Source organism: Oryx dammah, unplaced genomic scaffold (assembly GCF_014754425.2).
Source record: "Oryx dammah isolate SB20612 unplaced genomic scaffold, SCBI_Odam_1.1 HiC_scaffold_13, whole genome shotgun sequence".
NCBI classification, from domain to species: domain Eukaryota; kingdom Metazoa; phylum Chordata; class Mammalia; order Artiodactyla; family Bovidae; genus Oryx; species Oryx dammah.
In genome coordinates, this window is record NW_024070197.1 from 9,109,900 (window position 1) to 9,125,314 (window position 15,415).

Here is a 15,415-nt window from a genome sequence, read left to right on the forward strand (position 1 = left end):
TTACTCAGACTCATGTCTACTGACTCGGGGAAGCCATCCAACCATCTCATCCTCTGTCATCCCCTTCTCCTCTTGCCCTCAATCTTTCCCAACATCAAGGTCTTTTCAAATGAGTCAGCTCTTCGCATCAGGTGGCCAAACTATTGGAGTTTCAGCTTCAACATCGGCCCTTCCAATGAACACCCAGGATTGATCTCCTTTAGGATGGACTGGTTGGATATCCTTGCAGTTCAAGGGACTTGAAGAGTTCAAGAGTTTTCTCCAACACCACAGTTGGAAAGCATCAATTCTTCAGCACTCAGCTTTCTTCATAGTCCAACTCTCACATTCATACATGACTACTGGAAAAACCATAGCCTTGACTAGACGGACCTTTGTTGGCAAAGTAATGTCTCTGCTTTTTAATATGCTGTCTGAAGAAAGCTGAGCGCCAAAGAATTGATGCTTTTGAACTGTGGTGTTGGAGAAGACTCTTGAGAGTCCCTTGGACTGCAAGGAGATCCAACCAGTCCATTCTAAAGGAGATCAGTTCTGGGTGTTCATTGGAAGGACTGATGCTAAAGCTGAAACTCCAGTACTTTGTCCACCTCATGCAAAGAGTTGACTCATTGGAAAAGACTCTGATGCTGGGAAGGATTGGGGGCAGGAGGAGAAGGGGACAACAGAGGATGAGATGGCTGGATGGCCTCACCGACTCGATGAACATGAGTTTGAGTGAACTCCGGGAGTTGGTGATGGACAGGGAGGCCTGGCGTGCTGCGGTCCATGGGGTCACAAAGAGCCAGACACGACTGAGCAACTGAACTGGACTGAACTGAACTGAAAGGTTTAAAAAGTCGGAATAATATTTGGTGACATGTGAAATCCATGCAATTCGAATTTCAGTGTCTATAAATAAAGTTTTATTGGGACACAGCCACATCTTTCCATTTCCATATTATCTGTGGCTGCTTTCCTATTACAGTAGCAAGAGAACTATGGATCACAAATCCTAAAATATTTACAACCTGGTCCTTTCAGGGTGTAGGCTGATCCCGAAAATAGAGGATAACAGAAGGAGACGTGCTTTACAGGCAGGAGTAATGTGGGAGGCCTTCCCAGAGGAGGTGAAGCAGCAAAGCGTCACGAGGCATTTAGGAAAGTCCGAATATGGTTAAACCAGTCAAACCAATGTTAAATATCCTGAGTGTGAATTTACTTTAGGTTTTCTAGATACCTTGTATAAGCAGAATTATGCAGTATGTTTCTTTTGTGACCGGCCTTATTCCAATTAGCATAGTGACCACCAAGGCTTATCCGTGCTGTCACATATATCAGAACTTCCTTCCTTTTTGACTGATAATATCCTGTTGCATGTGTATACTACATTTTGTTTACCCATTTGTTAGTCGATGGGTTGCTTCCACATTTCAGTTTTTGTGAATAAGGGTGCTAGGAAGATGGGTGTACAAAGATCTTTTTCAGTCTCTGCTTTCAATTCTTTTGGATAAATACCCAGAAGTCGAATTTCTAGGTCATATAGTAATTTTATTTTTAATTATTTGTGAAACATCCATACCGTTTTCCATTGCAGTGGTGCCATTTTACATTCCCAGTGACAGTGTACAAGGGTTCCAATTCTCCATGTCCTTACCAACACTAGTCATTTTCTGTTTTTTAGATGGTAGCCATCTTAATTGGTGTGAGGTGGTACTCATTGTGTTTTTTTATTTTTTAATTATTTCTTGTATTTATTTCTGTTTGGCTGTGCTAGGTCTTTGCTGCCGTACTCGGGCTCTCTTTAGTTCTGGAGAGTGGGGGCTGCTCTGTAGTTGTGGTACCTTGCCTTCTCATTGTGGCGGCTTCTTTTGTGGCAGAGCACAGGCTCTAGGGGTACACGGGCTTCAGTAGTGCAACACGTGGGCTCAGCAGTTGCAGTTCACAGGCTCTAGAGCACAGGCTCAGTAGTTATGGTGCACAAGCTTAGCTGCTCCTTGGCACGTGGGATCTTCCTGGACCAGGGATCAAACCCGTGTCCCGTGCATTGGCAGGAGGATTCTTATCCACTGCACCACCAGGAAGGTCCTCTCACTGTGGTTTTGATTTACATTCTCCTAATGCTCAGTGACGTTGAGCATCTTTGCAAGTGCTTATTTGCCATTCTTCTATCGTCTTGGGAGAACTATCTATTCAAATCCTTCGTCCATTTTTAATTGAAACTAACATTTAATTAATCTCTACATGTTATATTTTCTTGAAGACATCTCTAGTCTTTCCTATTCTTTTGTTTTCCTCTATTTCTTTGCATTGATCACTGAGGAAGGCTTTATCTCTCCTTGCTGTTCTTTGGGACTCCGCATTCAGATGGGTATATCTTTCCTTTTCTCCTTTGCCTTTAGCGCCTCTTCTTTTCTCAGCTATTTGTAAGGCCTCCTCAGACAACCATTTTGCCTTTTTGCATTTCTTTTTTCTTGGGGATGATCTTGGTCACTGCCTCCTGTACAATGTCACGAACCTCTGTTCGTAGTTCTTCAGGCACTCTGTCTATCATATGTAATCCCTTGAATCTATTTGTCACTTCCACTATATAATCGTAAGGGGTTTGATTTAGGTCATACCTGAATGGTCTAGAGGTTTTCCCTACTTTCTTCAATTTAAGTCAGAATTTTGCAATAAGGAGTTCGTGATCTGAGCCACAGTCAGCTCCCAGTCTTGTTTTTGCTGACTGTATAAAGCTTCTCCATCTTCGGCTGCAAAGAATAGAATCCCTCTGATTTCAGTATTGACCATCTGGTAATGTCCATGTGTGGAGCTGTCTCTTGTGTTGTTGGAAGAAGGTGTTTGCTATGACCCTCTTAAAGTTTGCAAAACTGTTAGCCTTTGCCCTACTTCATTTTGGAGAGAGAGACATACAGTGGGTGTGAGTGTTAATAACCTATATTCAAGTATTTATTGTACTGCTCCTGCAAATTTTCTCTAGGTTTGAAGATTAAAAAAAAAGAAAACCAGGACAAAAACAAAGTACATTTTCCTCTTCTGTGGAGTCCCTGAATTTGTTAAATATTTATCAAGCACCTAGGGCGTGTCAGACGTTAGACAAGAGCAGTGAACACAACCCTGACCTCGGGGCATTAGCATACCAGGAGCTCATCATATATCACAAGGTTTATTTGCTTCTCAGCACTTAATGCTGTGTCAGGATCTTATTTACTAATCTGTTTACGAGGTTTTACATTTCTTTTTCCGGCCGCACCTCCTTCCATCTCGGCTAGAAGGAACCCCGTGAACGGGAACTGTGTCCATCTCCTTCAGTCTGTCTCCAGGGCCCAGTACATAGTGGGCTTTCCACTGACATTTCTTTAACTGTAAACTATGTGAGTAGAGACTTTCTCTGTCTCCGAGCTCCATCAGGAGCCTAGAACTGGGCCGGGCACATAGTAGGTGTTCAATAAATATCTGTTGAATGAAAGAATGTAAGTGCTGAAGAGAGCAAGGATCTCCTGCTTTTCTCAGCTCTAGTTTCTGGAGGAGCACCTGGCACATAGTAGGTGCTCAGTACACATAAGTTGAAAGAATGAATGTTAGATCCAAGAGCGCAGGGCAGAGACTTCTGGGTTTTGAAGAATGTCTCCTTAGCTCCCAGCTCCACGCCTGGCACACAGTAGGTGCTCAGCCAACCCGCCCCAGCGCGCACTCCCCTGGGCCTCCCTGACCCCGCCTCTGCCTGAGGGGCGGGGCCGACCGGGGTGCCCTCTGTGACGTCACAAAGGCCCCGCCATGCCTCTGGCCTGGGCCCTTCTGCTGCTCTTGGGCCTGAGCGCCCGCCGAGACTGGGGCTGCCTGCAGTGTGACCACTCGGTGCAGGAGGCCCTGAAGCAGCTGCGCCTCGCCCTCATCCCCAGCCGGTTCCAACAAGGGCAGCTGCAGGCCCGCGCTCAGGTCGTGCTGCGGGGCATGGAAGGGCCTTTCTTCCGGGACTACGCGCTAAACGCCTTTGTGGGCAGAGTGGGTGCGTGCTGGGGCGGGGAGAGGGCCCTGGACCTTGGAGAAAGGGACCAGTGGGCTAGCCCGAGGCTGGGCGGGGGGGCCACGCCCCCGAGAGGGGCGGGGCCAGTCCCGAAGGGAGAAGGAGTCATCATCCCTTGGCTTTCCCAGGGACCCACGGGAATTTCCTCCCCTCTCTTCCCCAGGGACAGACCATCTGGACCTAGTGGCGTCCTTTGTCAAGAATCAAACAAGCAACTTAATGGCTAGTTCTCTGAGAGGTAGGAACTAAGAGGGAAAACCTTTTCCCAGCTCCCTTGCCCCTCCTCCCTTTCCACCGGTCCACTAGGCCTTCTCTTCATGTAAAAATAAAAGCAGTCTAACGTATAGCCTTTACTGTGTGTCTGACAGAGTTCTAGAAAAGCCTAGGACAGTTCATCAAGGTGGGCGTTGTTGTGACCTGCCCTTTACGGAGGGGAAGACTGAGGCTCAGAGCGGTTAGGCGACATGCCAGCCCCGTTGTTTTTTTTTTTTTTTTTGCAAATAAAGTTTTATTGGAACACAGCCACACCCATTTATGTATGTATTGTTCATGTTACTCCTGCTCACCAAGGCAGAGTTGAGTAGGGACAGTGACCATATGGCCGTTAACACTGAAAATACTGTCTGGACAGACCTTCACAAAAAAGCTTATAGCCGCAGGTCTTAACTCAGGCTGTAGGCTGCAATCCCCTGGGAAACTTTTAAAACAGTCTAGGAGCCCAGGCAGCAGCCCTGCCAATTAAATCAGAATATAGGGGCCAGGACCTAAACATCAGTCATTTTCAAAGCTCTCACCTTTTAAAAAAATGAATTTATATTTCAAAAAAATTCTAATTAGAAAAGTTGCATGAATAATACAATAAGCACCTAAACACCATTCTTTTTTTAATATTTTTATTTGGCTGTGCCAGGTCTTAGTTGCAGCATGTAGAATCTAGTTCCCCAACCAGGGGTCAAACCAGGGCCCCCTGCTTTGGGAGCACGAAGTCTTAGCCACTGGAAAGTGAAAGTAAAGTCACTCATCCGTGTCCACTCTGTGACCCCATGGACTGGAGCCTATCAGGCTCCTCTGTCCATGGGATTTTCCAGGCAAGATTACTGGAGTGGGTTGCCATTTCCTTCTCCAGGGTATCTTCCCAACCCAGGGATCGAACCTGGGTCTCCTGGAGAGACACTTTACTGTCTGAGCCACCAGGGAAGTCACCATTCTTAACATTTCACTACATGTAACCTCCTGCCACATTTGGTCTGTGTGTGTGTGGTGTGTGTGTGTAACCATTTCAGAGTTAGTGACACTTCACATCTAAATTCTTCAGCAGGCAATCTCCTAAAAACAAAGAAAGACATTCTCTCACACAATGAATGTGACTTGGAATTTATATTACAGTGTGTACAGATTTATATTACAATTCCATACTATCATCTAATAATTAATCTTCATTCAAATGTTCCCAATTGTCTCAATCATGCCATTCATCGCTAGTTCTCTTTCAATCCTGGATCTGTTCTGATTCAGCTGTCTTTTATGACAATGGCGTTTTTGAAGAGCCTGGGTCAATGATTCTACCAACTAATATTATTGGAGGTTGGCTACATAGGCATGGAGCACCCAAGTGGCTGATCTTAGTTATTCTGTCTCCAGCTCCCCCAGAGATCGGCCTGCTACCTTGTGGCCCACAGCCACCACCATGAATCACATCGTTAGCATAGACTACATGGTGTGGCCCAAGGCTCCCAAGTAAAGAAAGACACACTTGACAGGCAGGATATTCCAAAGGACTTAGAGGTTACCTCCCAGGAGGCAGGGAGTCAGATGAGAGCCAAAGCTTTTGTGGAATGTGCACATTTGGACAACATAATACGTCAAATGGGGACAAATGCCATGGAGAAAAGAATAAAGCAGGGACCAGGGGATAGGGAGTGCTGGGAATAGGGGCAGGGCTTGCAGGTAAAAACAGGGCAGCCAGGGGACTTCCCTGGTGGGCCAGTGGTTAAGACTCCGCCCTTCCACTGCAGAGGGCATGGGTTCAATCCCTGGTCTGGGAACTAAGATCTCACATGCAGCATGGTACAGCCAAAAATAAATAAACAAATACATAAAAGGGTGTTTTTTTAAAAAATAAGGCAGCCAAGAAGGATGTCACTGAAAGATTAGCATGTGAGAAAAGATGTGGAGGAGAGGGGGAAGCAACTATGAAGGGGCAGAAGTCTAGGGTAGAAGGCTGAAGGCAGAAAGGATAACCACTGTAATACCTGAGATGGGTCAATGATTGTCATATTCACAGAACCTCGAGGAGGCCAGGGAGGCTGGAGTGGAGAGTAGAGAGAGCAAGGGAAAACTGTAGAAGATGAGATTCTAGAGGTAACGGGGTGGGCATGCATAGATTGGTACCCATTAATTGGTAGGGGCTTATAATGGTAAGGACTTTTGACTTCTACTCTGGGTCACATAGAAGGATTCTGAGCAGAAGCGTGATGCTAGTGAACTACCTGAGCTTTTAATGGGGTCCCTCTGTCTGCATAGAATAGATTTAGCAGGGCAGTGGGGAAGGCTGGGGGACCAGTGGGAAGGCTGTAGCAATCAATGGCCCAGGCAAGAGACGATGATGGCTGGCACCAGGATGGCAGCGGTGGAGGGGGTAAGAAATGTTGGATTTCTGGACCTCTCTTGAATATTCACAGACAGAGTTTGCTCACATGCATGTTGACAAATTGCATGTGAAATGTGAAAATAAAAGAGTCAAAGCACCAAGGATTTTGGCTTGGGTAACTAGAAACATGACGGCTCCCTCAATGAAGATGAAGATGGAAAAGACTTCTTCTTCATAGATGGAGTTGGAAGTGGGTTTGCAGGAGGATATCAGGGTTCAGTCTTACACTCATTGAGTTTAAGATGCCTGTTAGACATTGAAGGTGGAGATCCTGAATGGGTAGTTAGATATATGCCCCTGGATATCAGTGAGTGGTATAGGTTAGTGACGCCAGCTCAGGAGGCCTCAGTGTATATAGAACGACGCTGTCCAATGGAGATATGTGAGGCACAAATAGTCACACAGATCATTTAAAAATTTCTGGTTGTCACATCTTTTAAAAAGGTAAACAGAAGCAGGTAAAATAAACTTTAATAATTTTATTTAACCTAATACCTAAAATTTTACTGTTTGAACCTGAGAGCAACACAAAAACTATTGAGACATCGTACAGTTATTTTTTTCATACCGTGTCTTTGAAATCCAGCATACGTTTTATACTAACATCATCTCTCAATTCAGACTAGCCCATTTCAAGTGCTCAATCCTCATGTGTGTCTAGTGACTGCCATATTGGACAGTGCATGTCCAGGTAATATACGAAACTGTTCAGCTGGATGAAATTGTGAAGGTATGAGTGTAGACAGAATAGAAGAAAAGAGAAGAGCAGGTCAGGCAAAAGGAGCGGTGAGGTGCTCGAGTCCACCCTTCTATTACTTACCAGATGAGCAAACTGAGGCCAAGGGAGGATGGTTTAGCCTGGGTCCCTGCACTGGATCAGAAGGTAGATGTAGATTCTCCAGGCCGTAGATTTGCCCAGTGGATCCAGAGGAATAGACAGTCTTGCTTAGAAAAGGAGTTTCCTCATCCCTACTCTCTTCTTTCAAATGTTTGTTTCGGCTGCATCTCAACTGGGGATAACCCTGCCCTTGGCAGTGAAAATTCAGAGTCCTAACTAATGGACTGGCAGGGAATTCCCATCACCCGTTCTCTCTGAAGCTGCAGGTGGGGTGTCTTGCTGAGTGCCTCCCACCAAATAAGGATCTTTCTTTCCTCAGATGAGCCTCTGCTGGATGAGCTGGTGACTCTTAGGGAGAGGGTAATCAAGGAATTCAAGAAAGTGTTAAGATCATATGAATTAAAAGGTGTGGCATCTCTCTCCACTAAGCCCCCTTCTCCTCTTCCTCATCATCACTTGGTTCCCTTCTCCCACCTTGTCTTCCAGACTCCTCTCTTACCTCCCCTATGACTCAGCCTTCTCTGCCTCTCCCCCCAATTCCCTTCTCTCCTTTGCCAATCTCACTCCTTCCTCCCTCTCCTGGTCCTTTCCCGTTAAATTCTTAATTGCTGGCCCAATCTAAGTCACCTCTGTTCTTTTCTCTTGCAGCCTGCGATCCCAAAATTTGCCGTAAGTCCTGGGTTTATTGTCTGTTCTTCCCTTTGCTACCTTCCTACCCTTTTGGGCTTCCCTTGTGGCTCAGCTGGTAAAGAATCCACCTGCAATGTGGGAGACCTGGGTTCGATCCCTGGGTTGGGAATATCCCCTGGAGAAGGGAAAGGCTACCCATTCTAGTATTCTGGCCTGGAGAATTCCATGGACTGTATAGTCCATTGGGTCACAAAGAGTTGGACATGACTGAGCAACTTTCACTTCACTTTACCCCCTTTTGACCTTGTCCCCCCCAAATCAAGCCCTGCTATCATACCTACTCCATCTGGGGTTTCCTCTACCCTAAAGCTATGGCACCAAGGGATATCTAACTTTTGAGGGCTTATGAAAGTCATTGCAACCTGCAAAAAAGGATTTGTGGGGGAGATTTTAGGCTAGGATAGGCTATGTTGTAGTGAAAAACAACCCCCCACATTTCAGTGGTTTAACGGAAAAAGGGTTTATTTCTCTTCTGCCAAAATTCCATTGAGAGTTGAACAGATATTCCAAGTAGCTCAAGGATGGAGGCTGCACCTATGTCATGGCTGCTAAGCTAGCTCCAGGAGGGAGCGTGAATAGAGAATCCCGCAGGGCCTTTTATAACTAGGTCTGGGAGTGACATAAATCCCTCTGCCCACCTTCCATTGGCCAGAACTCAGTCACATGGGTGCAACCTACTGCAAAGGAGCTTGGGAAATGTAGTCTTCTTGTGTGTCAGGAAGCAGGGAAGACAGATGAGTGAGTAGGCAGCCAGTCTATGCCTCTGACGGCAGCAGAATGGGAATAGAGAAGAAAACACATTCTTTTGGTAGACATTTAATTTAAAATTAATTTAACATAATCACATGTCTACCAACTGAATGTTAAGTCAACTACACAACTAAGTTCCACCCTTCAGTGCTGCTGCTAAGTCACTTCAGTCGTGTCTGACTCTGTGCGACCCCATAGACGGCAGCCCATCAGGCTCCCCCATCCCTGGGAGTCTCCAGGCAAGAACACTGGAGTGGGTTGCCATTTCCTTCTCCAGTACATGAAAGAGAAAAGTGAAAGTGAAGTCACTCAGTCGTGTCCGACTCTTAGCAACCCCATAGACTGCAGCCCACCAGGTTCCTCTGTCCATGGGATTTTCCAGGCAAGAGTACTGGAGTAATTATGTACAAATTATTTTTAATGTGACTCATCAGTGCACTGAGCAAAATGGGACCTCCAGATTCAGGAAGGCCAAGGGACTCCCTCTCTTCTTTCCCCTTCTGCCTTCCTGCCCTTTGCCAGTCCTCTGGTATCTCCCCTCATCCCACTTCTCCCTTTCCTCTTGCTCAGGCTTGCTGAAAGAAGAAGTCCTGGATTGTTTACATTGTCAGATGATCAGTCCCAAATGCATCAGAGAAAAGTACTGTTTCAGTAAGCTCCTAGAGTAGGGGAAGGCATGGGACAGGTGCATGAGAGCTGAAGTCAGCCACATCCCAGTGAATATGGCTTTTTAAAAAGATGTTTATTTATTTATTTGGCTGTACCAGGTCTTGGTTGCAGCATGTGGGATCTAATTCTCTGATCAGGGATGGAACACATGGCCCCCTGTATTGGGAGTGTGGGCAGAGTCTTAGCCACCCAACCATGAGAGAACTCCTGAATATGGCTTTTGAGGTCTCCCACATACAACCTTGAACCTTTCCCTTGCCATTTGATTACTGTATGGCCCAGAAGTTGCTTCCATATTCTGAAATTCACTTTCCTCCTACTAATTGGAAGACCCCTCTATAACTTTACAATGCTTCTAAGGCCAAAATGGCAGGTACTAGAAAAGCATTTTATTTATAGCCAGTGCCATACTTGGGGAGTATGACAGGATGTGCTGAATTCACTCATTCAGAGGCTTTAAAAATACGTATCTGTATAGTACAAAGCATAATACAGTGAACTGCTATAAATCCATCAAGATTGAATAGTCCTGTTTAACCTTTTCACATGCTGTTCCCACTCTCTCTCTCACTGTTCCTCTCTCTCCCTTACTCCAATAAAGTCTCAGAATTCCCCTCCTCAGAGAGAACTCCCCGATCACACACTAAAGGATCACTTCCCTGTGAGATGTGGGCCTCCCTGGTGGCTCAGATGGTAAAGAATCTGCCTGCAATGCAGGAGACCTGGTTTGATCCCTGGGTTAAGAAGATCCCCTGAAGAAGGGAATGGCAACCCACTCCAGTATTCTTGCCTGGAGAATTCCATGGACAGAGGAAACTGGCGGGCAAGAGTCCATGGGGTTGCAAAGAGTCAGAACTGAGGCACTAACATTTTCACCAAGTCCTCTCCGCCACCCACACTCCCCGTCCAATGAGATGCATTTGGCGCTGGGCTCTTCACTGTCAATGTGCTCTGTTGACTGCCCCATGAGAGCAAGGATGTTTGCCAAAGGAATTCCCAACAGTATCCCAAAAGCCTCATGTTCTGAATATGAGGAACGGATGAATGAAAAAGTCAGACCCAGGAAAGGGCGGGGACCAAGCAGGGAGAAGGGAGAGAGAGGCCCGACCCTGGCCAGGTTGTGGAGCGAGGAGGTGGGTGTGGGGGCATGCCCAAGGAAGGGTGATGACTTGGAGGTCGGGCTGTTTCCCCTCCCTCCCCACCACCTGCCCTTCTACCCCAGTCGATGGGCAGCCCCGCATGGACCTGCAGTATCATAAGAAAAATGAATTCCAATGGAATCCTGGCCTGACTGGCAGCATCATTTCCGTGTGTCTGGCTGTCTTGGCCTTCGGTGTCATCGTGGCTTCGTGAGTCATCCCTGCCCTCTCCTGAGGTCGCCAAATGCCCCCACTGGGCCCCTCAGGGAATGGCACTGCCCTGGATCAGTCACTGTGTCATTTGGGAATCTCCTCCGCAGTCACTTTATGCCTCTGTCTCTGTTTCCCTCTGTCTGTCCGCACCTCTCGCTATCTCTTTTTTCTTTCTTTCATATCTTTGTCCATCTCTCTCTCTCCTCTCTGGGCCCAAGAGAGAGCAGGTGGGTGTGGCCCCATGTTCTCCCCCACCCCTGGGCCCCATTATGTCTTTCCTGAGTCCTCAATCCAGAGCCTCCTGTCTTTTCCCCTTCTTTCTGTTTCCACATTTCATACACTCTTTCCCAGTCCCAACTTTTCTCTCCTCCCTCCTCATGTAACTGATTGGCTGAGAACCCTGGAAATCTGCCCAGAAACTCATGATGTCACTGGCTGAGCCAAATAAAGCCAGTGATTGGAGGGAAAGTTTTGGGGGGGTTCAGTAGACCTGGTGGGGTCTGAAGTTCTTTTTCTAACTGGTGGGCTTTTTCTCTCTGACCAGGGCTATTACATACAGGCGAAACCGAAAACTCCTGCTTCAGTAGGGTGCTGGTTTTGAGGTTTGTAAGGGGAAAGGAAAAGAAGTTTTATTAAAGTCTGTGACAAATTCCTCAGTGTCTCCGTCAGTATCTGGAGGACTCTGCCTCAGCTGGTGTAGGTCTGCACACCTGACTGAGTGCTTCTCAAGGGTTGGGACCATGTCTCACTCATCTGTCGATTCCAATTACCCTAATTCAAAGTAAAAGTTATTTAGACTTTCAAGAGTGATTGATAACCTACGATGAGGACTTGAAGGGGGCAGCCATTCCTACTTTTGGGGGGAAAATGCATCTGAAAGGAGAAGCACTGTGGTGCGACCATGAAGGTCGAAAGCTTGCCATCTGTTGCCAAGATGCTAGTTTTAATACCTGTACAGTAGAGCTCACTTTGACTGGGGTGGTTTTGAAGAGAGATAACAGAGGAGGTGACCTCTGAAACAGAACCATCTCCAATTGAGAGGCTTTTAGAGTTGTTTCCAGCCTCTCCAAACGCAGGCATACTTCTCAGGAGGCCGCAGACGCTGGTTCCCTTGGCCAGGTTGCTCCTGATGCGCTCGCCATCGCCTTCACCTGCACCACTGGCCTGTGCTTGGGGGCACTGCAGCCCCTTCGGAGATGCTCACTTCTTAAACTGGTGAGCAGACCAGTGCCTACCCCAGGAAAGGTTTTAGCCTGGGGGGATGAGGAGAGCCTAAGCTGGTGGCTTCAAAATGCTTTTTGCTTGGGTAGTAGTGTTGTTTTGGTTTTTAGACATAACTTCACACTACAGGTCCAGCCACTCACTGCCTAAGTTCCTGGGGATTTCATGGAGCAATGCACAATAGGTGGGTACTTAAATTGTTCATAAATTATAGTGTGATAAAAAAATATATAGTGTGATGAGAGCTCCAGGAGAGCTCAGTCTGGGGTGGGAGAGACAGTTACCTAATAATTACAATACAGCAGTTATTTTACTATCAAGTTGGTGGGAACCCAAGGGTGGGAGTTGCCAATTCTGGCTAGGCCAAATGGTAATGAAATGGAGCAGGACTCCATGGTCCTTCCCCCTATGTCCTCAGCCAGCCTTTTTTTTGCCTGTGGAAAAACTTCAACCAAAGAATAAGCATCATCAAAAAAATGAGAATATGCAGCAGCAGAAGAAAAAAAACCATCCAGCAAGACTAAATAAGAGTTTAGTATTTAAGCATGGTTAAGGAACTTTAGTTCCTTCTCAGGGGTTATAGCTAATATTCTGAGCCACATCCTATGAGCTGTCTTGTAGGTATTTAAATACGACCCCCATCACATGACAGAAGTTATCTCCATGATGGCCAGACTATAGCTGTGACATAAACTGCCACAATTCTGAGAATTGGCCTTAAGGAAATAGGAACAAATCAATCTTGGAACTGAAGGTTAATTGTACTTAAAATAATCAAGATGACGCTAGTCAGACCACCGATGACCAACTTCAAGATGACTGTCAGAGCTGACCGTTCTGTTTCTGCATGTAGCCCCCTCTCTCAGCCTATAAAAGCTTTGTCCACTGGTTGTGTGTGGGGGGGTGACCACCATCCCTCAGTTCAGTCTCTCAGTCGCGTCCGACTCTTTGCGACCCCATGAACCGCAGCACACCAGGCCTCCCTGTCCATCACCAACTCCCAGAGTTTACCCAAACTCATGCCCACTGAGTCGGTGATGCCATCCAACCATCTCATCCTCTGTCATCCCCTTCTCCTCCTGCCCTCAATCTTTCCCAGCATCAGGGTCTTTTCCAGTGAGTCAGCTCTTGGCATCAGGTGACCAAAGTATTGGAGTTTCAGCTTCAGCATCAGTCCTTCCAATGAACACCCAGGACTGATCTCCTTTAGAATGGACTGGTTGGATCTCCTTGCAGTCCAAGGGACTCTCAAGAGTCTTCTCCAACACCACAGTTCAAAAGTATCAATTCTTCAGTGCTCAGCTTTCTTTATAGCCCAAATCTCACATCCATACATGACTACTAGAAAAACCAGAGCCTTGACTAGATGGACCTTTGTTGACAAAGTAATGTCTCTGCTTTTTAATACACTGTCTAGGTTGGTCATAAATTTCCTTTCAGGGAGTAAGCATCTTTTAATTTGATGGCTTCAATCACCATCTGCAGTGATTTTGGAGCCCAAAAAGATAAAGTCAGCCACTGTTTCCCCATCTATTTGCCATGAAGAGCAATACTGCATAGGAATCTGGAATGTTAGGTCCATGAATTAAGGCAAATTGGAAGTGGTCAAACAGGAGATCGCAAGAGTGAACGTCGACATTCTAGGAATCAGTGAACTAAGATGGACTGGAATGGGTGAATTTAACTCAGATAGCCATTATATCTACTACTGTGGGCAGGAATCCCTTAGAAGAAATGGAGTAGCCAGCATAGTCAACAAAAGAATCCAAAATGCTGTGCTTGGATGCATCTCAACAACAGAATGATCTCTGTTTATTTCCAAGGCAAACCATTAAATATCACGGTAATCCAAGTCTATGCTCTGACCAGTAACGCTGAAGAAGCTGAAGTTGAACGGTTTTATGAAGACCTACACGACCTTTTAGAACTAACACAAAAAAAGATGTCCTTTTCATTAGAGGGGACTGGAATGCAAAAGTAGGAAGTCAAGAAACACCTGGAGTAACAGGCAAATTTGACCTTGGAGTACAGAATGAAGCAGGGCAAAGGGTAATAGAGTTTTGCCAAGAGAACTCACTGGTCATAGCAAACACCCTCTTCCAACAACACAAGAGAAGATTCTACACATGGACATCACCAGATGGCCAACACCAAAATCAGATTGATCACATTCTTTGTGGCCAAAGATGGGGAAGCTCTATACAGTTAGCAAAAACAAGACCAGGAGCTGACTGGCTCAGATCATAAACTCCTTATTGTCAAATTCAGACTTAAATTGAAGAAAATGAGGGAAACCACTAGACCATTCATGTATGACCTAAATCAAATCCCTTATGATTATACAGTGGAAGTGAGACATAGATTTAAGGGACTAGATCTGATAGAGTGCCTGATGAACTATGGGTGGAGGTTCATGACATTGTACAGGAGACAGGGACCAAGACCATCCCCTAGAAAAAGAAATGCAAAAAGAGCAAAATGGCTATCTTGAGGAGGCCTTACAAATAGCTGTGAAAAGAAAAGAAGTGAAAAGCAAAGGAGAAAAGGAAAGATATACCCCCTTTGAGTTCCCCCCAAGTTGCCAGCATCCAAAATAAAGCACATTTTCTTCTCCACCAGCCTTGTCTCTTTATTGGCTTTTGAGAAGCAAGCAGTATGATCCCACTTTCACTTACAGAAATAGAGGAAAGTTTCCTACAGGAGGCAGTAAGAGCTTTTCCTGCAAGAAAAGTAGGAATTTTCCAAAAGTGGAAGAGAAAGGATATTGCGGGCAGAGGGAACAGAAAATACAAAGATTATGAGATGGGAACTGTTAATAACTTGACATAGATAGTGTTTTCCATTTACATCACATATTCTACTGGCGTTACTTATATCAACCTATTCAAACCTCACAACACAACGCAGAGGATATATATATTTTTTTAATCTCCCCATCTACAGGGAAACTGAATCAAACGGGAAGGCTGTTGCCCAGGAAAACTGAACAATTAAGTAACAGGCTCGATTCATTCACCATCAGTGTTACTTGGTGTCTTGAAGACTTTTGCTTTAGTAGGAGATATTTCAGTTAGATGGGTTAACTTGCCTATGACGTTGCCTTCTGTGGAGGACAGTGAAAGACTCTGGCTATAATAGGAACACTGACTGTGCCAGTAGAGCCATACATTTCCCAAATACCATGTTTTCACGAGCTGCAAATTTACACCTGTTCTCTCTCCCGACGTTCTATTTCTGGA

At 45.8% G+C, this 15,415-nt stretch overlaps 1 protein-coding gene across 1 annotated transcript; it reads left to right on the forward strand.

Annotated features, from left to right (window-relative positions):
- The first annotated feature begins 3,756 nt into the window (after positions 1-3,756).
- On the forward strand, positions 3,757-11,542 carry IZUMO2 (IZUMO family member 2). Its single transcript, XM_040252197.1, has 7 exons — positions 3,757-3,988; positions 4,170-4,244; positions 7,814-7,900; positions 8,143-8,163; positions 9,505-9,585; positions 10,826-10,952; positions 11,500-11,542. Exons 1-7 carry the CDS (start codon positions 3,757-3,759, stop codon positions 11,540-11,542), a joined length of 666 nt encoding a protein of 221 aa, XP_040108131.1.
- Positions 11,543-15,415: the final 3,873 nt, after the last annotated feature.